At 40.3% G+C, this 19,727-nt stretch overlaps 2 protein-coding genes across 2 annotated transcripts; both read left to right on the top strand.

Moving 5' to 3' along the window:
- The first annotated feature begins 483 nt into the window (after positions 1–483).
- On the top strand, positions 484–8,462 carry LOC108670615 (O-acyltransferase like protein). Its single transcript, XM_018158086.2, has 9 exons — positions 484–761; positions 903–1,107; positions 1,233–1,326; positions 1,687–1,786; positions 3,248–3,368; positions 5,242–5,289; positions 6,121–6,325; positions 6,520–6,662; positions 7,337–8,462. The coding sequence occupies exons 1-9, from the start codon at positions 484–486 to the stop codon at positions 7,445–7,447; spliced, it is 1,305 nt and encodes a 434-aa protein (XP_018013575.2). The 3' UTR covers positions 7,448–8,462.
- A 3,325-nt stretch (positions 8,463–11,787) lies between these two features.
- LOC108670617 lies at positions 11,788–18,922 on the top strand. The gene is made up of 4 exons (XM_018158087.2): positions 11,788–12,964; positions 14,226–14,391; positions 15,280–15,394; positions 16,020–18,922. Exons 1-4 carry the CDS (start codon positions 12,808–12,810, stop codon positions 16,494–16,496), a joined length of 915 nt encoding a protein of 304 aa, XP_018013576.1. The 5' UTR covers positions 11,788–12,807; the 3' UTR covers positions 16,497–18,922.
- Positions 18,923–19,727: the final 805 nt, after the last annotated feature.

Raw genomic sequence — 19,727 nt, 5'->3', positions numbered from 1 at the left:
AGTAAAAGGACAAAATTTTAGTAGAGAGCGTTAAAGACGTGCAACAAGGATAATTACAGGCTTGAAGAGCAAGTCTTCAGAAGAAAGATTAAAGATTATGAAGCCTCCAAGCCTCAGTTATCGACGTCTGCGTGGGGACCTCATTGAAGCATACAAGTATACTCATGGTTTATACAAGGTCCCAGAAGGATTACTAGAATTTGAAACAGGAGCTAACACCAGGGGCCCCGGCTATAAAATAAATAAAACTGCGTTGCAACTCATCGACGCGACTACATTTCATCTCGCTTCGTCACCGACTACTATATCAGTCAGTGACTACTTCGTCACCGAACAGACTAGATAAAGCTATGGAGAAATATATATTCAGTCTCGAAATGCCTAGTACCATATCGAACCTGGTGCAAGTATTGTAGCTATTTAAAACTATCGTCAGTTTTGAAAAGATACGGTCAAAGGGCCTGTTTTTAGATCTTTTCCAAAATGGTGAACCATCCACAGGCCGTTGAGATGAAAACCGCTGTGGTTCAGCAGCCTGACGAAGCGACTGATACTGCCATTCAAGTGTCGGATACGACGGATGAAACTGTGGAAGACAATGCGGAGGACATCGCCAGACAGTGGTCGGACGATGCTGAGGAGACCATTAGAGAAAGTGAAACAACGCTGATACGACGGCAGCTGAAAAGTCAGGGAACTGCAAAAACTGTGAAGATATTCCTATCAAGATACGCTCTCTACCTGATACACAGAATAATACGGTGAGAAATTTCGCGGCGCCTAATATTTCAAACACAGAGCAATACGTGCCTCTTATCTCAATGTACCCCATTTATGATATAAAAGAAAAAGGTCAATATGTGAGGAGTATAACTCTCTATTGTCTTCCCTGTTGTCTGCAGGATCACGCCAGCTGTGCTGCTGATCGTGATGCTATGCGCAGGGCCGTCATCGCTGTTCGTGCACGGAGCGTTCAGGCGCACGTTCGAGTCCTCGTACCTGGAGATCTGCCGGCGCGATTGGTGGGTCGACCTGACGTTCGCTTCCAACATCCTCACCGTGCCCGGGGGCTTTAAGTATGGCGACACGAGACGCACCTTCCCAGGGGTGAGTGGTAGAGTCACCGGTGATAATTACGCATCTGCGGGATTACGCTAATACAATAGAATAATGATAACACAAATACTTTTTATTCAGTAATTTTTACATTTTTATTTATCGTCTTTTCACAGTGCATTGGGTCGACATGGTACCTGGGCGTCGACTTCCAAGCGTACCTCGTGATGCCATTTCTCCTGCTGCCCGTCAAGATGATGGGACGTTACCGTGGGTGATGGGCGCGATGAGTGTGTGTGATGAGTGGTGGAGTTAGGGACACAAGAGGTACTGGGTGGGGTTGATTGGTGGATTTCGGGTTGAGGTTTTGTGGGATGAATTTTCATTTTGTCATTGAGTAGTGGCGACGAGCATTAATTGTTTGGTGGCGATGAGCGGCAGTGTGTGGTTTTGAGTAAAGATGAGTGGCGGTGCGCGGTGAGGAGTTGTCGTGTTTTAGGCTGACTGTGGGCGTGTGTTTATTAGATGTTGTGTTCTGCGAGGAGAAAATATGAGAAGAAAATCGAAATGATGTACAACGCAAAGCAAGAACTCTAAGCATCAGAATGGCCGTCTTTCCACTTCCCGCAGGTTGGCTCTACTCGTTATCTCTGGTGCTGGCGTCCTGCCTCCTATGTGGCATCGTAACGATGGCGCAGGATCTGCTGCCTGCGTCGCTCCTGACATTCGAGTGAGTCAAACGATGATTCTGCACTCATCTCGTTAAAGTGAGTCAAACGATGATTCTGCACTCATCTCGTTAAAGTGAGTCAAATGATTTATTTTCCCTCAACGATTGGCGCCCAAACTCATTACGTTAATGGGAGTCAAACAAAAGGACGTTCATAATCATCAGGACGTTAAAGTGAGTCAAACGATGATTCTGCACTCATCTCGTTAAAGTGAGTCAAACGATGATTCTGCACTCATCTCGTTAAAGTGAGTCAAATGATTTATTTTCCCTCAACGATTGGCGCCCAAACTCATTACGTTAATGGGAGTCAAACAAAAGGACGTTCATAATCATCAGGATAAAGTGAGCCAAACGTTTGACGTTCATACTAATCACGTTAGAGTGAGTCAAACAACTGATGTTCAGACTCATAGCGTTAAAGTGAGTCAAATAAATGAGTTTATACTCATCAGGTAGGTTAAAGCAAGCCAGATGAATTACTTTCATGATCATCAGGATAAAGTGATTCAGCAACCTCAACCCAAACAAATGATGTTCACATTCATAACGTTAAAATGAGTCAAACAAATGGCGTTCAGACTTGTCATATCAAAGTGAATCAAACGAAGGAAGGATCATATACGTTTAGGAGAATCAAGCGAATCAGAATCACGTTCGTACAAACAAGTTTAAGAGCGCCAAACGAATGAAGTTTGTGCTCAGCACTACGAAGTTAGTCAATCGAACGATGTTCGAATTCAATTCTATGTCGATCAGTCAACCCATGAAAAGCTACGTGTCTAAAGCTATCCAGCAATTAGAACTTACATAGCTATCGTTCAAAGTTTTAAAAGCTGTCAAAATAGAGTTATTTTCGGTTAACCGCTTCATTAGAACCAACGCTTTTTATCAGGATATTCTACTTTAACCCTGTAATCGCAATTTTCCACATGTACGCTTCACGTAATCTTTCTGTTAAGACCTTCAGTCGTCCGACCGAAGTTAACGAGATTAATTTGTCATTCATAGTTCTAACTTCCTTTAGTGGCGAAATACTTCGGTGAGTTTAGCGCTGCAATTTATTAGTCTTTCATTATTGATTTTGATACATTTTATTGGATTACTTGGATATAATATTGCTTATATTTGATTTTCTTATGTATAAGATAGCTAATATTTACTATTTCTTGCTTTCAAGATTATTTAATAAAACTCCTTGAGACCTGAGTATCAAAATTTCGCCTTAGTCTAGGGCTTACAAACCCTTTTATACGATAAATTATGAATGAAAAACACAGATTTTCTAATTCTTTCATTGCGATTGAAAATATCTAGCAACAAGGCGTAGGATGTCGCCTGGCAATTTATTGCACCAAAAAGACACAAATTTGTTGCATTCTCAATTGCCTATTTATAAAATGAACTTCTGAATTTGGTATACATCGAATTCGGAAATGAGTCCTGGAATTATGCCCACAGTGGTGAGGCAAGTCTGAGATACGTGACGTGGTCCTACCTGATGCCTTACATGCGCATCAGCCCCTACATCGTCAGCGCCTTCTTCGGGCTGCTGCTCGTTGACGCCGATACACACTTGCGGGTACTTGCTTCATCCATCTGATTCCCTACCTCAACCGTAGGCATATCACAACACCTTATTGCGCGCAACAGCGCACCTCATCTGTCACAGACTTGCAGCATCATCCCTTATCGCCTGACCCCACTTCATCGTCAAGTGTACCTGATAGTATAAATTTCAGGTTCTTCCATCACCCGACTACATGCATGATGCAACTTCATCACAAAGCACTTGATCAAACATGTTCTGTTATGGTTCGTATGCGTGAGTGTGTGGTGTAACTGCCGTACGTTACCCGCACAGTGAGGAAATTACAAGATCGGAAATGAATAGAACTGGATCAAGTGAATTTATTTGATACGGCAAGGAATATAGAAATGATAACAGTAATAATAGTAATAATAGAAATAATAGAAATAATACCCTTGGCAACGTGAGAACCTGTTCGAGAAGTATGTCTTATAAGTAACCATGATGAGGCAAATAATAGTACAATAAAACCAGTTACGCATATAAACAAAGAAACTTATCCTAGAGACCTAAATCTTAACTAACCTGCTGTTGTGGATCGGCTGGGCTATGCTGACAAAGGAACAAACTAGAACGCGAGGTAAACTTCCTATCGGTGTTGCCAAGTCAGAGGAAAAAGGATATATTTATTAAAAGTCGTAATTTCTAGGTTCGCTACAAGTGCACCCCATAACCGTGCACCAAGTATGTAATAATCCACTTTAGTTTCCCCCTTCACCACATGACAGTGAATTAATTCACCACCAGGTACTTTTGTTGCACATATTGTAGCCAAATTTGTCAGCTGCTTGTCCAATATAGTGAATCACATAGCACGGAACGCGCCATTTATTCTGAGTGGAAGTGTACTCTCTTAGGCAAGCTATCTCCATGAGGAACATAAACCTGATTTCAATTGTACCCCGGAACTTACATCTTACATATTTCGTAAGACAATATTACTACATGCCCAGTCAACGACTTGTTAACCACGTACCAACATACTCATGAGCAAATATTTAAAACAATCGACGATCCATATACTCGCCAATGTACAACCATTACACAATCGTGCTCGGAGCTGTGTAACATAAAAAATGCATTAACCATCCTGACGCTCCCCGTACACTCCCCGTCAGCCATGATGGGCGTTTGCGGCAGTAGTGGCCGCGGGACTGAAATCGGACTCGTTCCGGTTTCATTTTTCAAATCATTTTCTTTGTCAGCATTCGTTTCCACTTCACATAACGATGTCATATTCAGTCCCATATCATGATTTTTCTCTGAACTCCAATGTATCATTACATCAGTCCAACAATACTGATTAGAAGAATGAAGTTATTCTTGCTCTAAAATCACGATCTGACCTATCTATGTAGTCCCGTCATCTACCATCACAAATTTCGATTATAGGTACCAAATGCCATGTTTATAAAATTTAATCTTCATAGTATTTATGAACATTTATAGCCATGTTAATAAAATTTAATGTTATTGTTTTTATTACTAAGTTCATTTGTTTTTTGTCATTAGTGTATATATCGCCAGAAATTGTAAGAAAAAGCGCAGAAAACAAATTCATGCCCGTTCAGAGAATGCAAACAGCTTACATGCTTATCCAATTTCTCCGCACGTTAATACCAAAGTTGGCATTCAAAATGTTTATGAATAATGGAAATGACGTGGATTTTCATGTAATTTTCTTGGCCCTGAAATTTTCATTCACTTTTTTTAGTACTACGAAATTGCCGTAGGTTTGCGAATAATACAATCAAACGTACACACGCATGCGCTCATAAACATGTGTGTATGCTCGCGAAGGCAAAAATTTCGTGTCTTGACATAGGCGACGCTAATATGAACGCCAATCGTCCTATGTTCGCAGAGGGGAAGCGTCGAAGGTCCACGCTGGCTACAAATTCTGCGCAAGAAGGTGAGACCCTCAGGTTGAAATTGGGACTCGCATCTCTTATAGACGAAATTGAGACCCGCATCTCTCAAGCGCCCATTATATGCTCATTTTATGTGCTCATTTCATAAGCAGTGTTCCGCTTACTCTCTTTCCAATGAAGAAATTTCCATCAATGCATGCTGGTTATTATCTCATAGACATACGTAGGTATTGGTAAAAACATTAATATAGTTGGATTGATGACCAGAGAATGCATTTTTTTAATTAAACGAATCTTGTGGAATTTGAAAATGCAAATCGTTACATTCGAAACGTCGTTAATTTATTTAAATATTTTTTTTTCGGAAATTCGCGTTTCAGCAAATCAGATACGGAGAAAAATATTGTTTGGCTTTTCCGAAAAACGAGCTCGGCTATGTAAATCACTTGGTCATATCGGCTATGTAAATCACTTGGTGCTGTTCATCTTGACATACGAGGCCCACATGCCCACCAATTCAATTGTTTAAGCAGTGACGTTCCATTTTAGTATCACATAATGGGTCATTTACAGAGGAATGCCCATTTTGTGACTTAGTGGTTATATATATGACTGGCTTTACCAGTAGTTTTCTTGCTATATATGGGTGGTAGTATCCATCTTCGTTTGGTACGAGATACCAACATTCTTGGCAAGGTAATGCAGCTTGGAAATGTAATCAAAATTTATAGCAGGAGGTACCATACAAATTTCGAGTTTTACGAATACTTTCAGCCTCAGACATCAAGAGGTACCTATTTAATATCCGTCAATATGGGAGTTAATGAATCTACCTCGGAATGCCTGGTGAATTCTCTATCATGGTTTACCAGGAAGTGCTTCTGCTGGGATGGGCAATATTCTCGGTGACGGTGTTAGCGGTGGTGTTTGGTCTCGTGAACATCAACATCTATAGCTTCAGCAACCCCAACCCCACGCTCACTCCCGCCGGTACCTTCTTCTACGCCAGTTTCGACATCGCAGCGTGGGCTTGCTGTGTCGGCTGGCTCGTGCTCACCTGCACCCTCGGACTGGCAGGTGTGGCGAATGCTTCCTTGTTTGGGCATCACATAATTGTCTAACTCCTATTACAAACAAATAGATTAAGTATTCATTGAATTATTAGACATTTACTGAGCCCTCAACAAATCCCTATATCTCTGGCTTGCACGTTAGGGGCTTTACACACCAAAAGAAAAGTGTATTCAAAATATTCAAATTCTGTTTCGCAGGTCCTGTCGACGTCTTCCTGTCTCACCCCATCTGGCAGTTCCCCAGCCGTGTCAACTATTGCGTCTACCTCATCTCCCTGCCCCTGCAGGGCATGATTCTCTATTCCGGATACAGCAACTTCTATCTCTCAACCCTCTCCATAGTGAGCAAACTAACATTAATGATCGACACTCATGTCTGAAATAAATGAAATTAGTCCTTCATGTTCAACCACATTTCTTAACCAAATGTATCTCATGCTTCGTGTTTCTCATCATACCAATGTCTGAACTCCATGTACCTTGTGTCTCGTGTTCCATATCACACAAAACACAAAAGTTTAAAGTTGCGAATCCCGAATCACGAACCAAGCTCAAAGCGGAAAAAGGGAAAAGTGGTGCTCCGCACCCCTCAACCGTCATGAGTCATGATAGACTCTAGCCCAGCCGCCAGCGCAAGGTAGACAAGGTATAATACATCGAAATTCCTCCCTGTGTTCAAAAATATTTGTATGAAATAAAAGGACAAAAATAGATACGTTTAATTTTATCGATGTATGAATGCTCTAAAATCTAAATGGTGTTACTACCGCATATGCTAGTATTACAGCGTCTCCCACTAATGGCACCATAACAAGGAATCTCCCCCCCCCCAGAAATTGAGTCTTGTGAACATAAACATCTTTAGCTTGGTGCGACAAATAACTTCCACAACTGAGACAAAACTTGCGTATTTCACAATACTGCCGCTCCCGTTACCTTCATCAATGTGAGAAATGATAGCGATAATGTGGACAGTGCATTCACTGTATAGACTCACCAATATACGTTTCAACAGTTGCTGAGCTACGGTGGTGTGGTGCTGCTCAGCTTCTTCGTGGGCGCCGCAATTAGTTTCGTGGCCGAGGCGCCATACGTCGGTCTCGGCAAGCTAATTAGGCGTCGCTAGTGATGCAATGTAAGCCAAAGGGAGACGATGAAGCGTTGTTGGTGACGGTACATGGAGTGTAGATTAATGAGATGGCTGTGGTGACTGGACATAATGAGATAATGATAGCGGCAGAAGATGTAAAACTTGTAGACTTGGGAGAAAGCGCCAGTGACCGAACATAGGTCTGGGTAGACTGACGAGATGGCGCCAGTGACGATATTCAGGCCTGGGTAAACTAATGAAAAAAATTTCAGTGAAAGTCTGCAGGCTAGACATGACAATACCTTTGTGTAAGCATAAGAAATTTATTGTAAACATCAGGAGGCTTCTGTAGCTTAAAGAGGATATCAAAGACATCAAGTGGTTTACTTTGTCAGAGTTCTTTCAGGGGTATTAGAGGCTCATGCTGGCATTATCAAATTCATGACAAAACCATGATGGTCTCGTTAGAAAAGTTATTTTTCACTGCATTGCCATAGATATTTTCATTATAGTCTCGTTTATGTATGGTATTTAGATACGTAACGGTTCTTATAGCCATGAGAATGTTACACCTTTCTTGTTTCATCATACTTAAGTTATGTTGTTAGACATAGTGTTATTTCATGATCATAGAGATATTAAATAGGATTTTCGCCTAGACTCTAGACTGAGATTATTACAGTTTCTTGCCTTCAAATGCGAACGATTATTATTTATGTTTTAATAAAATACTTGACCAAATCAGATTCGTATTTTTATCTCACTTTTATGACGAGATATATATTTCTTGAGCTCGAGTGCCCTGGAGTGCAACGTCTCCACTTCCGCCATAAACACATGCCCCTCCAATGAACTCTAGTAAAATATTATCGGCAAATTTTACAGGCTTGCCAACGCGATACTCCTCCATACACCTAACTATTCGATCCTGGTGTCGAATAAATCATGTTTCAACTGGGCTGATTTATCCCAACATCTCCTATAGTTAGTTTGAATAAACATGTCTGTTGAGCGGGAAGCGATTACTTCAGGCACGTCAGGTACGCGAACTGTGTAGATTATTATGAAATACGTATGCTTACTGCTCTGCGGTCGGTCGCTGAATTATGTACCTTTAGGGAAAAACAAAGCGCGGGATAGTTCGTGGCCTCAGTTTGTGATTTTTTTCGAAATCACTGTAAAAATATTTTAAATTACTTACTACGATTTTGAACTATTTCGCTTTCTAACAGATAGCTAAATTTTGAAATATCTAAATATATACATGTATTTATTTACTATTGTGTTTGAGAATTTTACGACAACGTTGACAAGTCAACCGAATTAGAGCAATAGTTCAATTCAAAGTTCGGTGCAGCATGTGCTTAGATTAATGCGCAATAATGATAATTCAATCAGTGTTAAGAGCAATCTGCCCCTTTTTGAATTCCTAACGATGTATCTGTATAATGATTGCTGTGGGTGATATGTTACATGTGTACGACATGCAATAGTGCTCGCTTTTATATGTACATTAAAAGTTTAAGGGAAATGTTCTACATATTTCTATTTAGATTTTATGTATCCACGGTATTTTATTTCCCAAAAATAATTTGCTATATTGTAAATGGCGCTGCACATCGAGCTGTGTATAGTATCTATGTGTGACATGACATACGTTAAACATGTGATGTTGTTTGATTCCTAAGTATTATTTTTCATTTTATTTGTAATGGTTAACGATTTACTGAATTGAAGTTGAATAGTTATCCATAATGTTTGGTAAATCGCTCCGTTCTAGTTCAAAATTCATTATATACGTTCCATGAGCGTTGTTTTATAGCTTCTTTTAGGAATGCGGCAGTGTGAAGCATGAATGGCCAATTTTAATGGCATAAGTGTCCTTCAAATTTCAGTTTTTAATTCTTTTACGGAAAAAAAGAAAAACACATGAAATTAATCTTTAAACTTGATTGAAGAAGTCCGGCCATCTGATCGTGTGATCGAGTCTAAGAAACTTGCATCGTGCATGTATTCGGTAATCTCATTACGCACTGCCCTGAATTCCAGCAAGTGGTTATCTCGTGAATTCTGAATAAACTCTTCTTTCACCATATCTACAAGTTTGCCAAAATATTCATAATTGGCCAGGATTCGCAATTCGAGCTTGATCGCTTAGGATTTACACTATCCTACAGAAGCCAACAAATTATTGAATGATTTCCTAATTTTATCCCCCGCTAATGAATAAACCTGGCAGTATAGGGCTGCATGTACTGTAGGTGCTGCCCTATTGACAGAGCTGGGCAGCGCTACTTTGAAATGTAGCGGCCGCTACCGCTACATGCTCTAAATGTAGCGGGCGCTACCGCTGCCACTACACCCACTAGATTGTAACGGGCGCTACCGCTACCACTACAGTAAAATATAGCACCGCTAAATTAGCCGCTACAGAGGCCAAAATTATTGGAAATCTCTAAATATTTATTGTTCTGCTATTGGGATTTACTCATATGGGCGGAGTTTGAGGTTTGACAAACCTGGAAAAGACGGACGGGCGAGACCTTTGGGTTCATGCAAGACTGACGATAAGTTTGAGCGTGTGGACGGGCAACCGACTATTTGGTCAAACTTTTACTCTATCTCAGTCTATATTGATGATGAAAGCTGTGACATTTTTCCTCGCTAGCTCTAGTTTTTCATATCCCAGGATATCTGACACTGGTTTCACGATTTATTTTGGTGAGTTTATGGAGTTATATTGTAGTTTCCCATGTTTATGGTAAATTCGATCAAAAAGCTACAGTGTCAAGAACAAGAGAGCAGTGGCCTATGCGGCATTGATCGCTAAATGCAAAGAAGTTGATCATACAGCAAACGAAGACTTTGCAACGAAGAAAAACTCTTTATCGAAAGAATGTGCCAAAAATGGAGTCGTCAATGCTGTTTGGTGCCGGTAGGGATGCTGTCTATCAACCCTCATTGTGGTATTGTTAAAAATAATTTTCAGGACCACCGCGTACGCTTGCATCGCTTTAACCTAATTAAGGTGGCACAAACTGCGCTCACTGCAGCGAGCAGCACTAGCTCCTCCATTGCCGCGAACGCACTAAAAACTGAAGGAAAGTTTGAGCGTGTGGACGCTCTTCAGTCTTCCGTCAAAATCGCTCAAACCTGGCATGACATGCAAGACTGAAGATAAGTTTGAACGTGTGGACGGGGCTTTAGATACAGTAAATAAAAGTTACAGTTATTTTCATGTTTTACCTTCCCTATATGGATATCTACTTTAATCTACCAATCTCAAAAATTATCCACGTATACATATAAAAAATCAGTCTTTTATTTGTATATATATCTGGATTATGTTTGAGATTGGTAGATTAAAGTAGACATCCATGTAGGGAAGGTGAAACATAAAAATAACTGTAAGCAAATTGAAACATAAAAAAATACCTGTAAGTGGTAACTGGTAACAACTTAACCAGTAACAACTAACATGCTGACACTAGTAACAGGCTGAGGTTGACAACATTGCACCGAAATCTTTCGTATGTACAGTTTTATTCTGTAATTTATATTATGTATGTTTCATGCTGGTTTTTAAATAATATTTAATACTTTTAATTAAAATGTAAAGGCTTTACCTATAAAAGTATCGGTAGCGCTGTAGCGGCAAAACCTCGTACTTAATTATGTAGCGGGCGCTACCGCTACATTACCTTAAATGTAGCGCCACTACCGCTACCGCTACTGAAAATGTGGCGCGCTACTGCCCACCTCTGCCTATTGAGGCGGCTGAGAAGATCTATCTACAGAAGCCGACAAATTATTAAGTTAATTCATAATTTCATCTTCACTTGTGAATAAAAATGGCAGTGTAGGGCTGCATGTCTCATGCAATCCCGGGAAAGTGGCTGGGTGAGCAGGGGTTTGCTGGCTGCCAGCGAGTGCGGTTTGGCTGGAAAGACAGGTTAGCGGGTGTCCTGCTGAACTCCAGCCGCGTATGGCGCGCGTGTCGTCTAGGATGGCAGGCACTAGCACTGACTTCAGTATCTCTCGAACCTCGGTAGGAGGTGTATGCAGTTCAGCTCTCACGGTGTGCAGTGCCGTTTCTTGTTCACATTCATCGCTCGAGATTGGTTAATTTCATCTTTCTTTAAATGGTTTTGATTTTTAAATAGTTTTATTTCAGCAGCATTGATGCAAGTTACTTTCTTGTATGAACGCTTGGTTGTGGTTATGAATTTGCTTACTGCAGGATAGATCACAATTCGTGCACTCGTTCTGCTAGCGATTTTCAACAAATTTTTATTTTGTGGCTGCTCCCGCACACTCGTCTTTCCTCTTACGCTTGTCTTATTACGTTAAAACTCAAAAATAGTCTAGATCAAATAAAAAGCGTCGGTACCTCATGGAATGTGCCAACCTTAGAAAGAAAATTGCGACAGAGCCGAGTTATAAGGAAACAATAACTATAAACTAATAATAACGTTTTGACTGGAACCACTCAGATGATGTTTGGAAAAGACTGATGACAGCTGACGCAGTGACGCTCGTGTAACCGGTACAATAACGCGTGGTGCTGACTGTTGACCCGGCCCATGAAAAAGTTCCCTTTCGACACTGGCAATCAAATCAACTCGTGCTAACCAACAGAGCAATCAGCTGACAAATTTCTTAGGGATTATTTGTAAAAAATTTATTCTTTTGTTCACTAATATCTGTGCCAAAAGTTTTTAGTTGCGTAATTGTTTGTTCATGTTGCAACTCGAACCTGCAGTTTGGGCAAGTTAGTGAGGTAACTGTTTACTGGGAGTTGGGACAGCTACTCATCTACCACTACACGTTGACTAACTGTAAACTGTTTCAATTGACAGGGAATAGCAAATTATTCGGGGAAACTGTTCACTGTGTTAAAATTTGTTCGATGTTTGAGTATCTCAGCCTGTGTCTGTTTGCAGCAGCACTAAATTCTAGGTGGTTTTAACAACTATTTGTTGCCGAAAGTACTTGAAAATTATTTGAGTAACTGTTTGATGCAACCAAATATTGCAGATTGTTTAGGCTTTAGCCCTAGGTGATTGTGTGCTGCGAAACAGACTCGCAGATTGTTTGTTTAACTGTATGTAGTGACACAAACTCGCATATTGTTTGTGTAGCTGTAAAGTTTGACAAAAACGTGTAGATTTTTAGAGAATATGTTTTGTGTTGCATATGTTTCGTGTTTCTGGTTGTCTCAATAAATTTTTACTGTGAAACGAACCTGCAATTTGTTTTCTTAAGCGTTTGCTTAAACAATAACTGCTGATAGTGAGATCATTTTACTAACTAGACGTAGAAATGTGAAAGAGTTCCATTTTTGCGCATCGTTTACCGGTTTACGGACCTTTTTCTTACATCCAAGTTAGGCGACAATGCGACGACGTTCTCAGAGACTATCAAGTGATAAGTCGCGACAGAAGTCAAGCGTTCACTACGTTGCATATAGGCGACTAAGCCGCCCCAATATGAGCAGCATGTTGATGTTGTTGACGCTCCTGCAGGCTGCAGCCATGCCTGTCGTTGATCCTGGTAAGCTCTATTGTTAGTGTAACTGTTCTAATTTATATTAATTGTACTATTGTCGTATTAAATGAGCATGTATTAATATTAGTTTTATGGACATTTGAGCTCGAAACGAAAGATTAGGACTAAACCTAACTTTACCATCCAATCAGTTTTTTACCTTACCTGAAATATCATGTATTCTATAACGAAAACAGTGATCAGTTTTTATATGTTTTTGATGCTTAAACTCTTTTCATGGCTTTAAGCGCATTAAAAAAACTACCAGTTTCTATTTTTGGACCAACGAATCGCACAAAAACTGGCCGGATAGCTTTCTTTTCATGAAAGCGAAACCACTTAAACATGCGCTGGAATCTGGGTATCTTTCTAACCCGTTTAAAGGTGGGTCCAACAACGGGGAGTCGACTCTCTCTCGAGTTAGTACTTGCTTTCTCTAGCTCTTTAAATCTTTATTTTATATTAATTGCAATCACTTTTATTTAAGCAAACACGCATTAGCTTTACAACACTTCTCTTTAACTTCACTCCCTGTTGTTTGTCTGTCTGTCTGTCTGCATCAAATCTTATAATCTATTTTTAACATAATTCTACCTCTCTAATCGATCTGAAATTTTGCACGCTTGCGTAAAGTTGGAGACAATGCATGAATAAAATGACAAAATAAATAAATTCATATATAAAATTTTTTAATAATAAAAAAATTGAAAAAATAATTTTGTCAGCTACAAATATTACAATTGATATTCGACACACTTTTACCTGTCAAATTGATCTAAAATTTTGCACACTTGTGTGAAGTTGGAGGCAATGCCTGAATCAATTGACAGAATAAAAAATTGTTAAAAAAAATTTTATATATAAAAAAATTGAAAAATTATTTTTTAATATTTGAAAGTAAAATTAGAAATTCATTGTAGATACATCTGTAACATTGGAGACAGTGGATTCTTTAGGAGTGTTGTCTTTGAAAAGTAATTTCTAAGCGTATATTATTACACTTCTGCACAACTTCACCAAGGATAAATTCTAACAATCGTTCGAGCGTACAACTCGAATTCATTCTATTAATCTTATCGTTTGTTCCTAAAATCCATTCAGAATTGAGGGTAGGAAAAATTTACGTTAAATGTATCTGAAATAATAAAAATTTGAGGGTAAGGCAGAGAATATATTTAAAAAAGACATTGAAGGACTGAGAAGAGGGAGAGCGGAGCTCGAGGTACACAATAATTATTTGCCATTTTACGAGTCCCTTCTCCCACAGGAGTGTTTGTCATCCAGGGGGTGGAGACTTGCGGGGAAGGGGAGGGATACTGCATGTTGGGCGAGGACTGCTCTGCGGACGTGGACTTCTTACCTGCAGACCCCAGCCAGCACTGCAAGGGCCTCAAGGACGGCTTCACGCCCACCGTCTCCTTCTCCTGCTGCGTGTGAGTCCACGATAGTCCACATGCCGAGCTGACAGTCCACGTAGGACGCAAGCGGCCCACGTGGTACGCAGAAAATCTAGAGAGAACGAGAGCAGTGCACATGGAACGCATACAGTCCACGAAACCGCTCTTGGTCAACGTAGAACTGGAACAGTACACGTAGAATTCGACAGTTCTCGTAAGACTCAACAATCCCCGTAGAACTAAACACTCTTCATGTAACTCATATTAGTCATATAGTCTACTTAGAATTCAAACAGTCTACGTACTCAGTCAACTCCGTCAGAATTCCATGAAGAGCTGAGTATATATACGCTCATAAGTATCTGATTTAAGGCATCATTTCATCACCATAGATAACGATTCTTATTATCTATGCAGGATTTCATCATTAGTATTAGATGGCAGAATTTTCGTGTTGAAACACGTACTATGATCGACCAGAGAATGCATTATATCGCAATTTTCAGGGAGCCAAAAATTCCTCAGATGACGTTGACAAATCAAAAAATAGGTCCCAGCAAGTGTTTATAATATATTTAACGACGTTTCGAATGTTTCAACATTCAATTCCAAGTTACAAAAGCATCGATCAATGAAATTTAGGTAGACACAAGTACCTAATACACATAAATAGGATACAACACGAAAATTTATGAAGTGGAAAATGACTGAAAACTACCCATCTCAAAGTTCAGACAATTCCATTAGTTTGTAAACGGACAGCTGGAGGCCAATCCCCATAGATGAAGATTACTACTTATACTACAATCCCCAGATTACTATTTATTCATCTTATTATCATTTTGTGACCATATATTATTCCTCAACTATTCAACATTTTGACGACGTACGGTATATATATTTGATTGTGCGTTGATGCGGCAGGTTCAACGAGGCGGGCAAAGCGCTCACGGAGCAGCCCACGACCGAGATGCCCTCCTTCACTATCACCGACGTCACCCACTTCCTACAGGATGAAATCCCTATCCTGGAGCACCAGGTAATCCCCTAGCATCGAGGACCAGATAATCTCCATCTTGGAGCACCAATTAATCCACATCCAGTAGCATATGGTAAGCATATAGCTCTGTGATCTTGGTAATCGGCTTCGTGGAGTTAAAAGGAATCTCCTAGCCACGAGTTCCTGGTAATTTCTTAGCCTGGAGTTCCAGGCAATCCTCATCCTGGAGCACCAGGTCTTTACCGGAAGGTTTTCCCGACGAAGAGTGTCGCGTAATTTCAGGCTAGTGCACCAAGCATTAGCCAGCATGGAGAACTTGTAAAACTTCCTGAAGCACCGGATAATTCCTTAGTCTGTGGGACACGGTAATCCCCACTATGGAGCACCAGAAAGTCCGATCCTGAGGCTCCATATAATCATCATCTTGGAGCACTAAGCATTACAAAAACTTAGGAAACAAATAATCGCAGCCTGATTTACAAGGCAATCCTTTTCTTGGGTTGCTACACCCCACCTATTTGGTCCTACATTTGTTCACTTGAGTTGGTGAAAGGATGGCGGCAGTGACCCATTGTTAGAATTTAACGATGTCAATATTGCGTTGATTTGATCAGCCGTAAGGCGAATTTTGTCCTCTTTGACCATGAGTTTCAATTGCCGTCAGGAAAGCAACGACATCCCCGAGGGCGCCGACCCCGCCAACCTCATCGAGATCGTCGGGGTGATCACGGACATGACGGGCGTACTGGGCCTGGTGACGGAGCCCTATAAGGGAACCCTCCCCTCCTTGACCACAGCTGCACCAAGCACCACCACTACAACCACCACACCACTACCTGCTGCAGTAGTGGACGAATTAGTGGTGGAGACCAACTCTTCTCATGCTTCAATATCGCTTGACAACTTCCTTAGCCAGCTGCAGGGAACCAAAGATACTAGTATTGTTGTTACTACTGAGGCAGAGGGCTCCCAAAAGAATTCAGTGTTGGTACATAACGGGACGAATTCGACCAATTCTAGCTCTGCTATTAATACCGAGGTGAATAAAACAGATCTGTCAATGCCGATGTTGACGTATAGCAGTGGTCCAGCGGCGGACATCGTCGCTCATCTTCAACTTAACTCAAAGCCTGGAGCGTGAAAGCAACACTCCGGTGTCGTATGGGCCCTATTGCGAACTTCGAAAACAATTTTGTGATCTTAATCCTGATGAATTCGTTCAATATGTTTGCGATCATGCCCGTCTCCACTGCAGGCCTGCATTGCAAATTTTAACAGCACACTCTATGTTGACATAAAAAATACGTATGGTTGTGGCAAGATTTGAAAGGTCAGCGATGAGAAGTCCCGAGAAAATGAATTGATTTATAATTGAGTTTTCCCCTATTTCAGTCATTGTTTTTGATAATTACAAATAACTAATTACAAATAGTGATAATAATAAGTCTTGGTGAATAAATTTGATATAAGAATCAAAGAGAACGAGAAAAACAATTTACAACGGACATTGTGCTTTTGGTGAGGTGCAACCCAATCGCAGGTTGCCTACAGCTTGTCGTGCCGTTTGAAAGAAATTTTTGTTCCCTCTCGGATTCATACATGTCGATTATAAGTACACACAGAGCGTAGGTAACCTTCTAAGTTATATGTATGATATTAGGAGCATTTTTGACTAATTATAGTGCAAAAAAATCGTCCCGTGTATTCTAATTTCCTTGAGGAAATCTGGTCAGATAAAAGTGAGTTTGCAGCAGGGTCTTGACGGTTTTGCGCAAAATTTGCCTAGAATTATCATCAATGAACTATGAGCCACAAGGCTCCCTGAAAATTTAATTAGCTGAACGATGTATTAGACCAGCCATTCCGAAAATAATTTTCATGTTTATATTTTTTGCTTATCCCCCTCGGGCATTGTGGTGTTTGTTGGGTAGAAGGTCATATAGACCGATGCTCCGTCAGTGACAGCTACGCCGTACCTGTTCGACTGTGCTATGAGGACTCACCTACATTACAACCGATGATGTCAGCATAACCCTAACATCTTTTTTGCTGGAACTTTTCAACCACTGAATCACTGACGCTGTTCCAAAGAATTTAAAAGCTGTAACAATTACGCCGTTATTAATAAACGCGATCTTGACGCTCGGAACTTCCTATGAACAATCATATTGCCTAAGTCAGCATCGCTCGTTGTAGCGCTCTTCGACGAATAGGTAGCGTCAGTCGCTGTCTCTCGAGGCACTCGGGTTGGCGCTCGTCTGGACCTAATTGGACTATAGCAATGCCACACTCCATTGACTTCCAGCCACGACACTTAACAAACAAAAATCTGTAATAGAAGTCACCGCACTACTCGTGTGTGATCGCAAGGAACGAAAATTCGATCAATCAAGACCAAAAATGCGCGATTTTCACTGGCTGCTTAGTGCGCATCTAGCAGGGAGCACAGTTCAAAGTCGCCGTTCTGACTGTCCGTTGCATGCATGGTAGCTGGCACCTCCTTATATCGCAGAAGGTTTGGAGCGCGTATCAGGACCAACTTCCTGGAAGGTGATTGCGTTCTCCGTCAACAGCGGACCTCGTCGAACCATCTATACACGTCTATCCAGCGTCGGTGACAGAGCGTCAACGGTCGCTGCTGATAGAAGCAGCTTCTGTAACGTCTGCTCCTTCGTTTCCGGTGTTTCATCGACGCCCTAAAACGGAACTATTTCGTAGAACCTCTGAATTTTGTGCATTGTTGTTTTTATCTGTTCATTTACTCGTATCTTTTTTGCTTACTATCAAATTTATTTATGCTTTCAATGTTTAGCGTGCCCACAAAGCTCGGTTGAACCAGGCGTCATCACATTCGCTTCGTAGAATAACAATAATCATCAACTTCGCATCCTGAACCTATTAAATCTACCAATAAGATACGCAATTAAGTAATTTTCAGGGAAAATGAACGATTCATCTAAAAAATTATTAAAATTGACAGGCCTGATATAAAAAATTTGAAGAAACAATGAATCTTGATGAAGTGACGTTGCTCTTTATGCAAGCTAACAAAAATATCTTGCGACACAAGTTGTGTCGAAAAAAGGAGGATTTTTATCCTTGGTCATATTGAAGGTTTATTTGCTGAAGGGCCATTTACAGGTTTTTATGTCCTTGAATTTTCTCCTTTCTCCCCCTCCTTAAAAGACGTCTGGATTCTCTACTGTTACGGCTGCCCATCGAGCATTGCAATTAAACCAGCCATATTACAACGTATGCTGAGGGTTTCAATACTTATGTTGTGGAGGAAATAGATCTAATTTATTGCTGTACATATAATTTTTAAGTTGCAATGTTTAAGTTTTAGTATATTGGTTCTTAATTTCCAGTTTTCAATCATCTTAGCCGTGAACTCAAGCAACAGGGTTTTTTTGTCATTGAATCTCGTAATTTTGCCATAGAGGTGCGTTAATTGGCAGCTCTTTGATTATATTTGTGATTGTTTGAATTATATCTGTGATTGAAGCGTTTCGTGTTTTATTGAATATTTGTGTGTGTTAATTTCATTATATATTCATATTCTCTAGTATTTCAAGTGTTATTGTGTTCTATTTCAAAATGGTTTTGGTTGAATTTTGGGGATTAAATTGGAAGTGGATTGAAATGCACGGTTAAGGGTTAAGTTTGTTGTTTTGGGTTTCTATTTATCCTTTGTTAATTATATTTACTTTCAACTGTTTATTTATTAAAAAATCCCTGAATTAGTAAAGTAATTGAGGAACGATCACGTGCTTTGTCAAAGTTTGTGTTGGGAAAACGCTAGTTTGTTGAACAATTGGAAAGTCCCCAAAAACTTCGCCGCTCGTCATTAAAAACAAGCTACTCTTTATTAGAAATTCGATTAGTAGCGTTGGAATACCACACAATAAGCACAAAGCTGTTTCGGTGTTGCTAGAAAGTTACGTTTCATTTTTTACGTGATAGTCTCTATATAGAAGGCTGGCAAAGTGCTGTGGCGACGTGCTGCATTACAGGTAGCTTTATTGCTGCAATTATTTAGGTGCTACCAAACTTCTCGTGCATTGCCACTAATTTGCCCATAAAGCAGTACTAGCTGATGCTAAAAGTTGGTGAAATTCAACGCGAAAATAAATACCTGGCGAACAAGAAAGGCTGAAAATTTTAATTTATGTCATATCCTAAATAATTTATTCATTGGTTATTACTTAATTTTTTTTTCTTTTGTGTCGCAGCGCTATTCTAGCGCGGAAGCTACTTCTTGACTCGACTGTACGTTCACGTTCTGAATCTCGGAGTTAAACCCCGAGCTGAGTTCATCTCATCTCACAGTATCCATTCTTAGTATTAAGATCACTTGGCTGCTCAAGTCGCA

Source organism: Hyalella azteca, unplaced genomic scaffold (assembly GCF_000764305.2).
Source record: "Hyalella azteca isolate HAZT.00-mixed unplaced genomic scaffold, Hazt_2.0.2 contig15848, whole genome shotgun sequence".
NCBI classification, from domain to species: Eukaryota; Metazoa; Arthropoda; class Malacostraca; order Amphipoda; family Hyalellidae; genus Hyalella; species Hyalella azteca.
Note: the sequence above shows the minus strand (reverse complement) of the source record. Positions and strands in the feature narration are given on the sequence as shown.

Bases quoted from the DNA above. Each gene is read 5' to 3' on its own strand.
- LOC108670617 (XM_018158087.2), top strand. From the start codon at position 12,808: ATGCGACGACGTTCTCAGAGACTATCAAGTGATAAGTCGCGACAGAAG. The intron at 14,392-15,279 runs GTGAGTCCACGA...TTGATGCGGCAG, and splicing joins GTCTCCTTCTCCTGCTGCGT to GTTCAACGAGGCGGGCAAAG. The intron at 15,395-16,019 runs GTAATCCCCTAG...AATTGCCGTCAG, and splicing joins TCCCTATCCTGGAGCACCAG to GAAAGCAACGACATCCCCGA.
- LOC108670615 (XM_018158086.2), top strand. From the start codon at position 484: ATGGTGAACCATCCACAGGCCGTTGAGATGAAAACCGCTGTGGTTCAG. The intron at 1,327-1,686 runs GTGGGTGATGGG...CACTTCCCGCAG, and splicing joins CAAGATGATGGGACGTTACC to GTTGGCTCTACTCGTTATCT. The intron at 5,290-6,120 runs GTGAGACCCTCA...ATGGTTTACCAG, and splicing joins TACAAATTCTGCGCAAGAAG to GAAGTGCTTCTGCTGGGATG.